The sequence below is a fragment of the Pangasianodon hypophthalmus genome, chromosome 13, assembly GCF_027358585.1.
Source record: "Pangasianodon hypophthalmus isolate fPanHyp1 chromosome 13, fPanHyp1.pri, whole genome shotgun sequence".
Classification (NCBI taxonomy): domain Eukaryota; kingdom Metazoa; phylum Chordata; class Actinopteri; order Siluriformes; family Pangasiidae; genus Pangasianodon; species Pangasianodon hypophthalmus.
Window position 1 is genome coordinate 19,023,279 of NC_069722.1, and position 18,260 is coordinate 19,041,538.

General features: G+C 37.8%; 1 protein-coding gene across 1 annotated transcript; it reads right to left on the minus strand.

The window, feature by feature from the left end:
• Positions 1 to 1,017: 1,017 nt before the first annotated feature.
• On the minus strand, positions 1,018 to 16,555 carry rogdi (rogdi atypical leucine zipper). The gene is made up of 11 exons (XM_026917282.3): positions 16,355 to 16,555; positions 15,934 to 16,005; positions 15,761 to 15,843; positions 12,756 to 12,810; positions 10,970 to 11,050; positions 9,641 to 9,736; positions 7,351 to 7,449; positions 6,526 to 6,639; positions 5,747 to 5,796; positions 5,303 to 5,429; positions 1,018 to 2,551 (listed from the first exon to the last, which is right to left on the minus strand). The coding sequence occupies exons 1-11, from the start codon at positions 16,436 to 16,438 to the stop codon at positions 2,510 to 2,512; spliced, it is 903 nt and encodes a 300-aa protein (XP_026773083.1). The 5' UTR covers positions 16,439 to 16,555; the 3' UTR covers positions 1,018 to 2,509.
• Between the last annotated feature and the right edge of the window lie 1,705 nt (positions 16,556 to 18,260).

The following is an 18,260-nucleotide window of genomic DNA, read 5'->3' on the forward strand; positions in this document are numbered from 1 at the left end:
TTTATTTGATAACAGCAGATGGGTGTAAGCAGCACACAGTTTTATTTGGCTGTGTTTTTCAACACTGTCTTGTCTGTCGGTCTCTGTGTACATTTCCGTCTGAATCCATCTGAAGTTCATCTGAATCCATTCTGCATCTTAGCTAGAAATCCCGGAGTACTGTATCTGCTGAAATGAATTTAAGGTTTAGAGAACATCCATGTTCTGAAAAGTTATGAAATGTTAAACACCTACTCGCAGAAAAAGTCACCATACCTACAATTACAATTATTTTTAGAATGTGATGCATTTGCCATACAAGTTCCTTTGAATGAGTTGCTATGATAGAATGATAACATATTGGAACTAGTGCATTAATATTTTGTGATTTTTTCCTTGGAGTCAGTACTAATGTTATAAAGTTTATCAACACCTACTATTCAATCATAATAGAGAATTTGACAGTGCTGTGGTATAAGTTGTAAAATATTAAGCTCCTTTTCACACTTCATGTTCTACAGCTTCATCAGCTCCATCCATTCTGCAAAAGAAACTGCATAAATCTGCAGTAAGATGTGTTCCTGAAGTCTACAGCGATGCCAATGCTATCTCATCTCTAATGCTTATCTAGTGATGAAGTAATTGGGATGGGGCCATGACCATTATTATTTTTTTTTTTTACATGGTCTCAGCCTCAGATGCTCCGTTTTGTACGCTTAGGTGGCCACACACATAGGGATCTTGAAGGATGCAATCAGACTTGCTATCCACACTTTTGTGTATATGTACTTCCATAAACAGGTTTCAGCCCAGAAAGCATCATTTTGAACACCGTGACAAATGAGTCATTAAAGTGGTATGTGTGTGAAACAGTGGTAAGTAAATGTGGGTGGCTAATTGCAGCATCAGTCAAATGCCTCTTGCTGTGAAAGTAGTTGGTTCTTGGCCATATTAGTGACAGAGTACCAGACTAGACTGGCTTTCTTGACTACCCTTTACATAAAATCAAATTATTTAACTGAGAAGACAAGGACATGGTAGACTTCAACACATTTATTGCACAGTTATTAGAGTCAACATTAATCAATATGTAGAGGAAAAACATCTTGTTGTCTGCTGAAATAGTCAAAATGATCAATACACAGAGTATACCAAGTTCATATATCATTTGAATAAATAAGACATAAGAATAATTTAACAAAGAAAGCATGGCTTGCATTATATGAGGAAGATAAACAAAACAGATCCAACATGGAATACATGGAATGTATAAGTGCAATAATGATTGCTTTGTAGCTAAACTGGTCATGTAGTGTGCCACTAACACTATATGGCCAAAAGGATGTGGGCACCTGACCAATCACGCCAGTATGTGCTTGTTGAACATCCCATTCAAGATTTAGTCCTCCTTCACTCTTCTGGGACAGCTGATGTTGGGTGAGGAGGCCTGGCACACATTCTAGTTCACCCCAAAGGTGTTCAGTGGGGTTGAGATCAGGGCTCTGTGCAGGCCATTTGAGCTGTTCCACACCAACCTTGGCAAACCATGTCTTCATAGACCTCGCTTTGTGCACAGGGTCATGCTGGAAGAGGTTTGGACCTCTTAGCTCCAGTGAAGGGAAATTGTAATGCTACAACATACATTCTATACAATTGTGTGCCTCCAATGTTGTGGCAACAGTTTGGGGAAGAACCACATACTGTATGGACAAGTGTGATGGACAGGTGTGAACATACATTTGGCCATATAGTGTATATTAATGCAAATATATAATCAGAAAAAGTTGCCCAAAGTGAAAGGTATACAATGTCCCCTTTACCCAAAATGATGTCAATCAGCCAACAAGTGTTTGGTGTCTGACGTTTGCTTCATTAATTTTGCTTTGGAGCTACAAGGCTAGATGGAGGTAACAAGTAACAGCCTCCAGTTCAGCACTGTGCAACCAACATGTCTAAATCATCATACACTTGCCTCAAATAACACCATTTGTAGCACCAAGCAAAATTAAGACACTACATGTATCTTGGCAGACTGGTAGATACATTCATGTCAGAGGGAAATTGTATGCGTTTTTGGTCAAACTATCAGATTAACACAGTATAAAAAAAAAGTGTATACGATTAAATGAAATGTATCATGGACCATTAAACAAGTTTTAGGAATGATGACGTGATGCTAAATAGTGTCGTCAGAAAAACACTGCTAACCAGATTTTGATCGTAGCTCTCAGATAATTAAAATATTTCACAGTTTTTCTTAAAAATAATAACGGAATAACAGAATTTTACTTCACTATTTAACAAATCCAAAAATCGAAGTTAATTATCACATCCATTTCACTTACATGACAGGACTTGGCCTGAATGCATATTAATTTATCCAGTTATGATGTGCACACAGAAATTAACCATTGGTCCTAAAGCAAATTCTATGTGGATTCATTACATGGTGTGTTTTCTATTGTGTAGTTAGTTTATATTTTTATATTTAATTCTGCACTTACAGTACAAATTTAATTCTTTGGTCAGCTTAAAATGGCCTGTAGTTCCAGAAGCTGGAGAACACAGAAATCTGCAAGGTGAAAAAAACCTGTGAATTATCTAATAATAAAAACACACACTGGTACTAAACTTACTTCCATTTGATAGTGGTGATTATGCTCTAATCATTATCTCAAAAATCAGTTCTATTTCGCCCTTCCTAACTGCCTAGAGTGATGAAAATCATTTCGATCTTTTATTATGCCTGTACACATTTATGCCAAGATCTTCAACAAAGTCACAGTATGTGCAATAAATACTGCTGGTCATCTTTCCCTTTCTTCTTTTTGCCTGCTACAGATGGTGTACCACATGTACACCATATGGAGCTTATGTCTTTCAAGCCAACCCTCATACAGTCCCATGAATAGCCCTATGTCTACAGCTGCATCCAGGAGATTTTTCCAGCTGATAATGCTACCAAGTTCAACTCCAGACTCAGCAACATCTGGAAATGGGGCTGGGTTAATCCCTGCTAGCTCACAGATGCTGCTGACAAGGCTATAAATTTGCTGTGGAAGCCACTCTTAAAATTGCCCAACAGCAAGTCATGACAGAATTCACTGTGCCACAGTGCAAAGATTCTATTGAGATCTTTGAAGGGGATTTCGACAGATGATGTTCTAGTGAGAATTTAATGTTGCATCACATGTGGTATGCACTTGCAATACGTTAGCTGTCTTACTTATAGCATTGGAGCAATCGCTCCAATCTACAGAAGTTCATGCTGTTGTGAGGAAACTGACTGACGCTTCTTTCCTAGTAGTGGAACAACTAGGCCAGGATATACATAGGTCCACTCCCTGCCAACCTGGTTTATGTACGGTGTCAGGTGTGGTCAGCACAATATGCTCTGCTGCACATAGGCATATCCTCTGGACTTGCTGCCATAGAAGCCCTGGACCGGAGAGTACAGGTTTCAGAATCTGGAAACCAGCACAGCCAAACGGACCCAACATGCTACAGGTCACAACAACCTGCCAGCCTTGGATTAGCTTTAGGCAGGGAGGACCACGGTCTCAGGCCTTAGCAGGCATCTGAGTGCCTTCCAACCTCCTCATGGGACAGGCCCTAAACAGAGACCCTCACCACTAACAAATCCTGTGGAGTACACCCTTGAAGGACAGGGGGTGGCAACAGGATTCTTCATAGCTGAAAACACTGCACATTAGGCAGTGACTACAGATCAGCAGGTCCTATGTGGAACTACAGTTCCATGGTCAATCTCAACCTATTCACAGCCTCACCAATATCAGGCCACAACAAAGTGATTGCTCTGACCAGAGAAGTTTCTTCTCTCTTGGACAGAGGAACAATCAGAAAGTTAGACCCTGCACTTGGGAACAAGGGGTTCTACTCAAATTACTTTCTTGTATAGAATATGTTCTCATTCCAGATCTAGACTTGTAAAGATTAAACTGGTTCTTAAAGTTGTCAGACAGAGTTCAAGCCTTGAAATCTCAGGACTGGTTGACCCTGGAGGAACTGTGCTATACTTATTTTCATATCCCCATCATCCCTAAACGCAGATGCTTTCTAAAGTGTGCCTTCCAAAGGCAGACACTGCAATGCAAAGTCCTAGCCTCTGGCCTGTCTTTAGCCTCACTGTTTTTTTGGTTTTTTTGAGATGTATGCAAGTGGTCTTGTATCCTCTAATGGCCAATGACATCAGGACACTGCCCTACTTGCTCCTCTGTGCCTCTGACAAGCATCAGACCATCCAGGACCCTCTCACCACCTTCCTCATGTACATTACAGTGCTTAGTCTCATGGTGAACTCAGAAGAGAGCTCAAAGATAGCTTGAGTGAGGTCCATCTGGCTCTAAAGTTCTTTTGACCAATTCAGAGACATTGCCATGTGTTGGTTCGCTCAGACAACGTTGTGAGGATCAGCTACGTTAGCCATCAGGCCAAGCGGCTCTCACCGCCTTGCAAGTGGGCCAAGTGGGCCAGAAAAACGGCAAGACTGAGCTCACCATGTATGCATTGGTGTCCAGGTAACTCTGGGGTAAGCATTGAGTCCTTTTCAGAGAATAATGCAGTCACAGGTAATGTGCTATTACTGTGTAACAAGTTTCACTTTTAAAATGTAGCATTTTAAAAGTACTTAGCCTAATGAATAAATGTAAAAATGTAAATGTAAGTGAATTAAATGAATAAGGGATAAAGTTATTCGACACTTAAAATTTTGTGAGTTTGATTAAAACTTTAGATTTCATAAACCACGAGTCATGTTCATCATTTATCACTCATACCACAAAACTACAATTAACAGGCAGGGTGTTTATGAATCATACCAGCTTCACATTAGCGACATTAGCCAATAGTGGGTGTCTATGAGCTCATGTATGTGGAAGAGGGCAGACAGCGCTCTGGATGTTACACTGCCCTGTGAGCAGCAGTTTGAGTTAGCTGGCTTCACATGTCTAGGATGAAGCGCATGTTAGCCTTCACCGTCCCTGGTGTCATGTTATAGGGGCTGGTGGGTGGGAATTGGCAGGTGACCAAATTGGGGAGAAAAATGGGGGAGAATTTGATCCTTGCAGCTCAGGCATTATAAAATCTGCACTATATTAATCAATTTGCCTTTGAATTTTTTTTTAAATCATTTTAAAATTTATCAAATCTTATCACTGTTTATCACTGATTTTTCAAAATATATCCACTGATTTTTTTCCTTTACATTTTTATTTGTTTATTTTTAGTTTTGCTCTGCCTTAAAGTAAATCTAATGCCAGATATTACACATAAAATGCGAAGGATCAAACACAGACACACTCACCTTATCTTTGAGCTGCTGGCAGAGCTGCAGTGAGATGGTGAAAAACACCAGTGTGTCGTTCAGCCACGGCACCACACACTCCACTTTGTGTACGTGGTTCACCTCGAACTTAGTGTTGTTTAGTTCACTGTGGGTAAAACAGTGTTTTTTTGTTTTTTTAACAAATATTATACATTCATAGTAATAAAATACCTTTTATTCATATCATAATATTTATTTCATTTTATACAGTTTTGAGCTGAACTGTTTGTCCTGTTTGTCAGCTCCTCAGGCATTTTTATTTGTAGGTGAATATAAGCATTATTTATTTTTTATTATTATGATATAAATAATTTCTATAATTATTATTACTATTATAACGGTATAATATAAAAACAACCTTTGGAACACAGCTAGGCACAAAGTTCTGAATAATAATTCTCAAAAATAATAAGAAGTACTTACAACATGGCTCCAGGATTATGCATAACTGAACTTCCTGCTGGTTTAAAGTTCTACAAATATAAAAAATAGATAAATGTAAATAAAGTAAGTTATATATACTTAGATATAATTAAATTTTGTAAATGCTATGCTTAACGTTCTATCTTATAATGAATTTATGTCTGCTTTGCATAACTCAACCCTGCTCTCAATGAGGACTGTACGTTTTGAAATTGAAATTGAAATAAAATAGGACTAATGAAATAACATGAACTTACAGGCCACTTAGTGATAATGGTTTAAGTTCCTGGAAGATTATAAATTAAAATCCCTGCACTGCCAGACAAACAATGTTAGGCTTCTCAAGCAAAGTCATGTGTATTATTTTTGTTGTTTTAAGGCACATAAAGTAGAGATAGAAGAAGAGACTGAGACTCAGCAAACAAAGCTGCGGGTGCTGAACGTTTTCAGCGTCATGTGGGCAAGATTGCGAGACAGGGACAAATAACACAAAGCTAATGTGGCTGCTACATTTAATAAACTACCACATCCTCCGTTTTATTAAACTGAAATGATGTGCAAGTATGTTGGTATTCATTTGCGTGAACGTCTGTGCATGACTACGTCTTAATTCCAGGAAACTGGTACCTATAAAAGCAAATCTTTTCATTCTAAACTGGCATATAGGTGTCCAACAAGAGACATGTACAGAATGCTCTAAAACACCAGCCTGTTCCGGATGCTGCCTCACTTGTAAATTGTTGTAAAATTATAAATGAAATCCGGTTTTGCCTCCATACCTTAGTAGTGTTCGGCTGAAGCACGTGCAGCTGATAGACGGTCAGGCAGAGTTTACTGAGATTTATGTACAAATTCACCATCACATCGCCGGGCATCGGGGGCGTGAACATTCTCTGAGGAGAGAAAACTAAAGGTCACAGAGGAAGTGAGGGAAAGGCTTTACATGCAGCAAACACATCTGAGGACTTTTCGTTTTGCAAAGATGATGTTTATGCGCAGTTTGTAAACTACTGAGAATGAAAATGAGCTAGATCATTGGAGGAAAAGCAGTAATCTCCAAACCCATTAGACCAAGCTGCAGTTATCACACAGGAGTCAGTAAATAGTGCAGGGAGTAAAGAGGGATCTTAAGTACCTTATCAAAACTACTGAAGGTCAGAATTCCAGGCAAAACAATCAGAGCAGAGAACCAAATTTCTGTCTCAAATCATACTATGTTCTTATACTATTCACTGTACACTACCTGGAGGTTCATAGGGTAGTAACACTGACCCAAATATTCATCATTCAGTGGCAAAGTATTGATTTCTTGGGTAAGAAGCTAATAAGAAGAGGGATAATACAGAACTCTGAATTGGGATCATGCTGTCTGGGTTTTTTTTTAATATTGTTTTATATGATGTTTTACTCGTTTTACTTATGCCTCAGTGAGAACCCTGTAATGATTAACCTAGCAAACTGTAATGATTAGCCCCCTTTTGTGTTATCACTGCAGAATCAGATACACCTGAAGAAGCAAACTAAATATATTCAGACAAGAGATCTTACAAGAAAATAAAATAATGACATTAAGCATGCTTTAGTGTGTATAATTTTATATTTACCATTAATCCAGTGGAGGCGAGTTCAGGCAGAGTCATGGTCGCCGGTGTGGTAAGACGATTACGCGCTCGGGTTAACTGCATCATCACCGCATCCATCAGCTATAACAAAACACCACACATTCAAGTCAGACTTAAATCTTCAGTAATCTCTTTATCATAATAAGGGTCAGGGTGGATCCGGGGGCCATCGCTGGGCACCATGCACACACACGTTCACACACTCATTCACACATAGGGGCCATTTCAACATAGTCAGTTCACCTACCAGCATGATTTTGGACAGGAAACCTGATTTGGGTTTGTAGCGTATATATGTGTGTATTTTTTCCTAAGAATAAATATGAAATTAAAAACACTAATCCATGCTTAATGACATTATTTTATTTTCTTATAAGATTTCGCAAATTTAGTTTAGCTTCTTCAGGTGTATGTGATTCTGCAGTGATAACACAAAAGGAGGCTAATCATTACAGTTTGCTAGGTTAATCATTACAGGTTTCTAAACTGTACTTTTTCTTGTCGCTGTAGTGATACTCTCAAGGTTACACTTTTTGTACCTTTAGTAGGTATCTTTTACCTAGAAAGGTGTATGTGGTGTACTATTACAGCTTTACTCTGGTTCCGGTTATGTACCTTTTTAATGGTACACTACAACCAACATTTCCAGGTAAAAGATACTTACGGAAGATAAAGGTACTGCCCCAAAGACAAGGAAGCGTAAATTGAGAGTAGGTTGAGCGTAAGTTTGGTGTAAGTTGGGCATTAAGTTGAGCGTAAGTTGGGCATAAATATGGGTATAAGTTGGGTTAATGTCAATTTGATCCCTCATCTAATGCACTGTGCACTTACTGTGTACTTCACTGAAGCAGACAGTCATGGTGTTGTCCAGAAATTCAACTTTGGACAACCAACTATCATTTTCTGCCTTGTTTGCTATCATACTGGTTTTTCCTGTACAACATCAGGAAGATTTGGCTCTTTCTGTTCATGGAGGCAACAGGGATTTTACGTTTTTTTATGAGGGGAAATAGTCGACATTAAAAACAGTAGAGGAACTAATACAGTGTTTTACTGGAGTCTCAAAGGGTTTAAAGGTCATTTAACAAATCTGTATTTCCTCATTATATGCAAATAAACCTAGCAAACTGTAGTACACGAGCCTGTATGACAGCGTACACTATTAATGAAGAAAATGGAACGCCACGCTACAAACGCGAATCTTTTTTAATGAACACGTCCGTGCAGATTTCCTCTGAATTCACTGATTTTTCTCCAACTGTCCAAAAACATGCTGGTATGTGAATCGACTATGCTGAAATGGTTCCTATGTGTGAATGAGTGTGTGAACGTGTGTGTGTGCATGGTGCTGTGCATAAACCTTGTGAATGTACACAGAAGGCATTGCTGCAGTTTCAATCAGTTCAGTTTTTCAAGTTAGGCTCTTTACAAGGAGCAATACAATATTTAACTATTTATATAGTTTGGTTATGTTTTTGATAGCATTACATTTATTCAACTTACTTTTCCACCTGTACATGACATCTTATGAAAATTAAAATCTGGTTAGAAATAATCACATGTTCCCTGGCCTCTATGTTTTAGCCTCATGCTGCCTGGAGCATATGTTAATGCCTTATAGTGATGGCTGCTCACGATATTGAATGGAAGGACTAAAAAAATTCTACTACCTATCAGTAACTTTGCGTTATTGTCAAAATCCTTATTGTTATAGTTGAGTGATATAGCATGGGGAACACTAACTGAAAGTTCGTAATCATGTGTATCAGAACAGAAGAGCTGCGCTTGCCTTTAGCCTTACAGTTCCAAAGTTTGTCCCTTTGTGTAATTTGTTCCTTGACTGAACAACATTTGCTTAATCTATTTACTTCTATTTTCTCCAAAGGCATTTTGAAAAATCTGTGACTGATAAAATAATTCACCTTGTTCATATTTATTATTCCGACACAATGAGGTTTCGATAGTGTGAATCTACTGTCTGGGCTAGAAAGAAATCAGACCCATCCTCTACTTCATAGCATTCTCCATAATTTTACTTACAACCTTTGGTTGTGCTATAGTTCTTGGGTCCACAGAAGTAAAAAACTTCTACTTATTTATGTATTTTTTCCTAGAATGTGAGGGAGGGCTTAGCTCTGCCTTCCTATTTATACCGGCCCAAAACCACATATTCTCGTATGATGTCATTGTTATGCACTGGTGACAGGAAGTAGACAAAGGCATGTTTAAAACAGAAAAGAAAAATACTATTCAAACGGTGAACCTGACGAACCTTATTGACCTCAGCGCCGGTTTTGAAGTGATAGCTCTCATCGCGGCTGCTGAGCAGCTGAAGCGCCTGGTTCACGTGGTTCCTCGCATCCTGGATCTGTGAGCAAACACACATTAGTACACTGTGCAGAATTAGCGTTCAACCATGAAGGGGGGAACAGGTAGGGAAAGATTAAGCTTTTAAAAGCAAAGTTCAAAATCAAAACAAGTGTATGCTACAATGGCCATACCACATGATTAATATTTATTTATAATATTTATAATTAATAAGTCCTTTCTTCCTACACACACACAGACACACACACACACAGCACCTGCTATTATTTACATACAGTTAAGTGCAATTACACTTAAATGGTCAATATGCTAGTGCTATGAGTTATGCACATGTTATAATTACAATGTTTAGTGTAATGCTCAATCGAAACAGACTGTATTGTAGAGATGTGAAGCATGCACGGCTGCACGGCTGCATGCACGGTGTGCAAGTTGCAGCACATGCTAGGAAGTGAAAGACCGGGTCGCACAGTATAAAATATATGGTACAGTATTTTGTATATGCTGAAAGAATAATAAATATTTAGGCAATATCACATGAACAAGAGTGCAGATATACTGAATAATGGCATGGCTGTGATTTGGCTGTAGCTGGTAATCAGTATAACTGCATGAATGCAAATGTGATATTGCTTTTATACAACAGTTTTACAGTATAACCAAGAAATGAATATCAAGTAAGTGACATTTCGGACATAATATGGCTAAATGTTCTGTTTATGTTTGCTCCGCTAGCCGAAATAGATGCCGAAGAAGCCACGTGCACTTTATAGCACGTCAACAAGCTGGCTAGCTAGCTCACGTTAAAGGTGCTTCAGGTGAAATTGGCGTCCCTTCTTCCTTTTCATCTTCGTCAAAAGTTATATTCCTCAAAAGTATCATTTGCCATGTCTGCTGATGTCACTAACTCTACTGTAGAAAAGGTTTCGAACTAGCAAGTGGAATGTTACATGGAGAACACAGATGAGCGGAGTGATACACACAGTGAAACATCCCAGTGCAGTTATAGGAAATATAAGCACCCCTGGAACACCGCTTGACCAATCAAATTAGTGGATCGGAACTAACTGTTGTATAATATAATATTTCATATGTGTACTGTGTCAAGGTGAGTATCAGCCAAGTAAATCTTACTCACCCAACATAACCAATTCAGGTTTGTTTTTTCTTTAATTTTGACATGGTGTGACTCCAGACATAAGATAATCTGTTTCTGAGGTAACTTCAAAACACAAAAACGTTAGATGATGTGTTGCTTAATCTAAGAGCCCACCTGTTGTAGTTTCCACTGTTTATCCTCCCGGAAAGTGAAATGCATGACTTGAGTGCTTTTAGCCACCTTAATATTGATATCCTGCAAAACAACATCACGATATAGCCGATAATTTCAAATCAAGCTATAATCAAAGCCCTATAATCAAGCAAGACACAAAAACTGCTGCTAATTTAAAAACAAATGTGTTCCAGCTTTTCATTGTGGAATTTGAACAGCAAATTTCTTTAAACACTTAGAATAGAAGAATATTTAATTAAATACATTTCCATCATATATATACAAAAGCAAAAGCAAAAGCTTTCCACTCAGCCAGGAGGAACCTAATGAACAACATTTCACAGTTATTTAGCCAACCTATACAAATACATATTACAACTCAATTTATCTAATTTGCGTCAGTGAAAAACATAGTAACAAATATAATACCAATAATTATTATAATGATATTTTTATGTTAGCATGTTTACTGTTAAAGTTAGTTTGTGTTCTAGCCTGTTTGCTACGGTGCTAATTTGTGGGCTAGGCTGTCAAATAGGATGCTAGTTTGTGAGCTGGATAATAGTTTGTGGGTTAACTGTTTACTACAGTGCTAGCTTGTGGATTAGCCTGTTAAAAAGACTGATACTTTGTATATTAACATATTCTTTATGTGTATAATCTGTCTAAATATAATCCTACTCTGCATGTTAGTCTATTTATTGACATTAGTTTCTATGTTAGCCTGTTTACTATGGTAGTTTGTGAGCTAGCCTTTTACTGTGTTAATAGTTTGTGGGTTAACTGTTTACTATAGTGCTAGCTTGTGGATTAGCCTGTTAAAAAGACTGATACTTTGTATATTAACATATCTTTATAATGATACTTTATGTGTATAATCCGTTTATTGACATTAGTGTCTATGCTAGCCTGTTTACTATGGTGCTAATTTGTCAGCTAGTTTGTCAAATATGATGCTAGTTTGTGAGCTAGTCTTTGTTGTGTCAGTGCTAGCTTGTAGGTTAGCCCATAAACTATAATTCTACTTAATTATGACACTTTGTGTGTATAATGATGTTTTTTTTTTCTTCTATAAAACTAGTTTGTTTGCCTGTTTAGCTATATTGCTACTCTGTATTATAGATTGTATAATATGACACTAGTTTGTATTTTAGCCTGTTTACTATGGTGCTAATGTGTGGACTAGCATGTTAAATATGATGCCAGTTTGTGAGCTAGTCTTTTCTACTGTCATAATAGTTTATGGGTTGGTCTGTTAACTATAATGCTATTTTGTATACGATATATTCTTATAATGATACTTTGTGTGGTAGCCTGTTAATTGTAATGTAGGTTAGCGGGTATGTTAGGCTAGTTTGTTGAGTAGTGAGGTTTGCGAGTTTGTTTCCTTTAATGCTAGTTGGCAACTAGCCCAGAAGATTGATTTACAGACATCTGATTATCTTGTTTTCTGGGAAAAATATAAATATAAACGTCTGCTATTATTTACAATACATGGTCATGTTTAAAATCCCAATAACTGGAGGCAATAATAAGCTCATCTACATTCTCAAAACTTTGGAACCCAATGAAAAGAATGTCATGTTTTGACAACAATTATTACGTCATCAACCATTTTATCAACTGGTTTCATCTCCTACAGCCTCAGAAGCACTTAATTACAGCGGACAATGCACTTTTGTCTACAACATCCTCTTTGTCTAGAAACTCTGTGCAAATCGCTGAACTCTTGCCACATCTATCTGAAGGGATATGAGTAGGTATGACTCAGCAACATAACACTTACGGCCTGGGTCAGAGTGTCTCCCTGCAGAGTGAGGACTCCTTTCACCTGGTCCATGCTAAACAAAACAAGACAATCACACCGAGCTTTGTTACTTTAGGTTGTAATGACACATTAAGGTACTTAAGGTAGAAATTACACATTATTCTTCAATGTAAAAGATTAGTGCTGAAATGTCATGACTCAGTGGTGTCTGACCTCTCGGAGATTCACTCTAGCATCATTGTTTATAATGCTTGCTACTTGCTTGCTACGTATATTCAATACGTCCATGTTAAGAGTGTATCGCAATGCCAATATCTCTACCTGTTTAATGCTCCAAATATCCGTATCTGTATTCAGACTTAAAACCAAAGGGTGTGCCCTAAACAGGAAGGTATTTTGTTGTTTGTGGATACTGTATATATATCCACACACACACACACACACACACACACACACACACACACACACGGGTCCAAATATCTAAAACAAAGAAAGTAAATGTACAATATGTTATACACTCACTATCCACTTTTTTAGGAACACCTGTACACCTTCTCATGTATTCAGTTCTCCAATCAGGCAATCATGTAGCACCAATGCAATGCATAAAATCATGCAGATACCCAGGAAAGGTCAAGAGTTTCAGTTAATCTTCACATCAGAATGAAGAAAAACATGATCTCTGAGACTTTAACTGTGGCATGGTTGCTGGTGAGTATTTCAGAAACTGCTGATGTCCTGGGATTTTCACACACAACAGTCTCTAGAGTTTACACAGAGTGGTGTGAAAAACAAAATACATCCTGTGAGAGGAGGGTCTACTGGCTGAAACACCTTGTTGATGAGAGAGCTCAGAGGACCAAACTGGTCTGAGATGACAGGAAGTCTATAGTAACTCAAATAATCACTCTTTACAACCGTGGTGAGCAGAAAAGCATCTCAAAATGCACAACACTTCAAACCTTGAGAGGGATGGAGTACAACAACAGAAGACCAAAACAAGTTCCATTCCTGTCAGCCAGGAACAGGAATCTGAGACCATCATGGGCACAGACTCACCCAAACTGGATAGCTGAACACTGGAAAATGACCAGGTGATTTTTTTTTCTAACTGTCCAGTTTCGATGAGTCTGTGCCCATGATAGCCTCAGATTACAGTTCTTGGCTGACAAGAATGGAACCCAATGTGGTCTTCTGCTGTTGTAGCCTATCCACTGCAAAGTTTGATGTTTTGTGCATACTGAGATGCTTTTCTGCTCACTACGGTTGTAAAGAGTGATTATATGAGTTACTATAGACTTCCTGTCATCTCGACCCAATCTGACCATTTTCCTCTGACTTCTTTTATCAACAAGGCGTTTCCACCCACAGAGCTTTCGCTCACTCTGTGGTTTTTGTTTTTCACACCATTCTGTGTAAACTCTAGAGACATATATATATGTATAGAGCTGAGAGAAAGAGAGAGAGAGGTAGCATGGTTTGTGAATTCTAACTCAAAGTTCGTCAGACAGTTCCTCAAACACACCTTTTTTTATCCTGCTTGCTCAGTTATTATATTTGTTTCTACCTGCGATCTTTTCCAATATATTTACTTGGTTCTGTTTCCCAAAACAGAAACAAACTAGTAGCCTAATTTAAACCACTGAGGCCTTGATGAATAAACGGATGCTGTGTGTTCATGTTATTGAACATGATTTTTTTTAACTACATATCTTACTGCTTGCTTGCACCTACATAAAAGTAATGTCCAGCTCATGCGACTATTTTGATAGGCTCAACCAAATGCCATGTAAATCTTTCCCCCAAGCTTTCTAAAGAAAAAAACTGAACAATGTGCTTCCTATTCCTATCTGTTTAGAACACATTTGTTATTATTTGCATAATGAGTTTGTATTAGGTTACATTCAGTTTCCTCACTACACCAGAATGACATACTGATAATTTTGCACAAACAACAAAATAGGTCAGATCTTCCCTGATACTGATAAAGCTGACATTTTAGCTTGTTCTTTGCGTATAATCGTATAACTGCTTATAATGGTCGCTACAGCGGCTGAGCAGCTTCGCTTAAACACACACTCACTGGAACTGCACATTCCTCACCCTATCTGCACTATTTGGAAAGGTTTGCAGTTTTCTAGCCATGCCTAAAGGAATGAAGGACAACCTACAGTGGACTCATGAAATCCCACAATGCACTGCAATAGGTTAGTGAATAAATAATGTACTCTTGAGGGTACAGAATATCTCTACTCCATGTGGATGTTTATAGGGAGTAAGAAATAGGATACGATTTCAGATCACTTCTCTCTCTTAACTTTTCTTTCATCCTGCCACTCTATCTTTTTATTTCTTTCTTACATCCATCCATCCATCCATTTTCTGTACCGCTTATCCTACACGGGGTCACGGGGCAACCTGGAGACTATCCCAGGGAACTCGGGGCACGAGGCAGGGGACACCCTGGACGGGGTGCCGACCCATCGCAGGGCACAATCGCACACACACTCACACACTACGGACAATTTCAAGACGCCAGTGTCTTTGGACTGGTGGAGGAAACTGGAGTACCCGGAGGAAACCCCCGAAGCACGGGGAGAACATGTAAGCTTTGTGCACACCGTGCAGAGGCGGGAATCGAACCCCCAACCATGGAGGCAAACCAAGCCTCTGTGCCTTCACACTTTCTCATATCTCTCCATCAGTTTCAGATCCTTGCAAATGCAGTACCTTATTTTGGAAATACATATTTATTTTGCCACAATGGATGCTTTAGTGATTGCCGTAATAAATTTGCACTCTGGTATTGCATTTATTAAACTTGTTTAGTGTCAATATTGGACTTAAAACTGGCCTGAAACACCGGATCTGTATCAGATCAGATTTATTTGATCCAATCAGCTGAGGTTGACACATTGCCCATGATCACAGTACACAAACTGTCTCAAAGCCCATAAACATAAATAGTTTAACATGCTATCCAAACCCCACACATACAACACTTAAACCAAAAGCCCGCTTACGTAGAGCTGCCAAGAATGAAGTTCTCTGGTTTGAGTTGACCCTCCATCCCTGGAGTGAGCACTGAAAAACGTCTCGAAGCTTCCTAGATGATGGAAATGACATGTTATTTTATTAGATGTGTGACATTTAAAGGAGATAGATCCCAATCAATCTGTATCTAAATTCCAATTACCTTCAAAATGTCCTGCAGCTGTTTCAACACGGCGTGAACCTCCTCTTTTAGGAGCCAGTTAAACTCTTCCTCCTGTGTGAGAAAGCAACAGATGTTTGGCATTTATGTCACAAACAAAATTATTAGGAATGCACTGGGCATATGATTCAATCAGATTTCTGCATATAAGCTGAAAGGAAAGTCAATATTCCTTTGCAGATTTGGAGATAAATGAAGATCAATGTAGGTTAACAGTAAGGTTTGCACACTGATAACTAAAAAAAAAGACAAATGCATGTTATTTGAAACAGAACTGCCATGGGGATTGATCTCATCTGCCTCTGTGTCCAGTCTTCTCCCTGTTATTCATCAGTAACAGGCTAGATAGAGCTGCTGAAGCAAACAGAGCAGCTAACCAAACCTAGCATGAACACAGCCTTACCAGGACAGCTCTCTCCGCCTGACTAGCAGCGGACATTTCTGACACTTCAGACACGGCACTCCGATCTACACCGATCACAACCATTTAACCTCAAAATCAGCACAGCAAATACACCGTAATGACAGACGGTTTTGTTTAGGAGAGCTCCTAACCACGCCCACTCCAGCCTTCACTTCCGGTGAGCTACGCCACGCCCTCTCTCTCAAACGCGCGTTCCCACTGGTACGTCCAGGGAAGAAGGGAAATGCAGGAATGTAAATATATTCTAATTTCCATATATTTTTTTAAACAGCAAAACAAAATTAAACAAAATTAAAAGAGTGAAAGTCTCAGTAGAATAATAGGATGAATTATTATTATTATTATTATTATTATTATTATTATTATTATTATTATTTTGTTTCATAAATGTATAAAGCAAACATCATTTGTAGAATCATTACAACAAAAAAGGAAAAAAAAATACACAAGTGCAACACATTCAACAATTTCCATATGCATATGAAAAAGTAGATCATAAACAAATTAAAGGATACAGCGTCACTTATCCATATTTTCATATTAAAACAAGAAAATATCGTGTTCTTTGAGTCTTTAGTGAAATTTAGTGTTGAATCGATGACTTTTGTAATACAGAGTCCTTACCTGAGGCAAAATATACCTGAATTAGTCTGTTTGCTGTGTGGGGCGGCTATATATATATATATATATATATATATATATATATATATATACACACACACACACACACACACATAATATATATATATATATATATATATATTTGTAGGCACGTATTTTCCCTCTTAAACTTACTCACCTATTGCATGAGCTCATTATAGGGATAGATTCTGTCCATTGAATCATTGAATTATATCATTTCAAAAAGAGCCGACTCTTTTGGCTCCCAAATGACCCGGAGTCATTTGTTTGCACCGCGATATTTTGACCAGTGAACGTTCTTCTTGGCCTGAATAAGGGTGAATTCTTTCCCACGAAAATTTACCTCACCTTCTATTTAATAAAATAGCATTACTTTAAATTGAAATTATATATTAAAAAAACTATTTATCATTTTGCCTCACACTCACAGAGTCAAATAGACGACTCACTAGTCAGATGTTGAACAGAGATTTTCATGGAAGCAATTTGATTAAATTACGCAGATGGAGTAAAGGTACTGTATAAAGGTATAAAGATATATCTATTTTAAAAAAATCAATTCGGCTCATATATGCGATTCGGCTCTTAAGTGCCACCTAAAAGAGCCGACTCTTTCACAAACGACTCACTGAATCATTCATTCAAACTGTACAGCGAGCTGCAGATCTGTTGGAGCAGTGGATCTTCCCTTGTCAAAAAAAAACGGGTTCCAGTCAGAATCTTATTCTATAAGAAACAGGAGTCTAATTAGAAGTTCTCTCATATTTTGGAGCCATTGCTATAGGATTCCTGTAGGAATAGTCTTAAATATCCTGTGTAACCACTTCTGCAGGATTTTTAATGGGATCATTTGGGTTCCTGTTCAGGTCTATATGGGAATTCAATGTGATCTTTTTAAGAATCCTAAAGGTGCACTTTTCCACTGCAATTTAATTTAATTTAATTTTTTTTTACTAAACAAAGTTGCTGTATACATACATTTATAAAATGTTTATTGTAATTACTTGTAATTATTGTAATTATTGAAAAACAGCACATCTTGTGCTAAAATTTATTTGTCAGCACAGTATATGTAAGCTTCCATGTGTTCCATGAATTATTAACCATATTAACCATTAATGACCAATACAGATTAGGATATATATATATATATATATATATATATATATATATATATATATATGTTTAATGTGTGTGTGTGTGTGTATGATAGAAAATACTCTAATTTTAAATGAAATTTTTT

Bases quoted from the DNA above. Each gene is read 5' to 3' on its own strand.
- rogdi (XM_026917282.3), bottom strand. From the start codon at position 16,438: ATGGTTGTGATCGGTGTAGATCGGAGTGCCGTGTCTGAAGTGTCAGAA. The intron at 9,737-10,969 runs GTGGGCTCTTAG...GTTTGCTCACAG, and splicing joins AACAGTGGAAACTACAACAG to ATCCAGGATGCGAGGAACCA. The intron at 6,640-7,350 runs GTAAATATAAAA...TTCTCTCCTCAG, and splicing joins TCGCCTCCACTGGATTAATG to AGAATGTTCACGCCCCCGAT.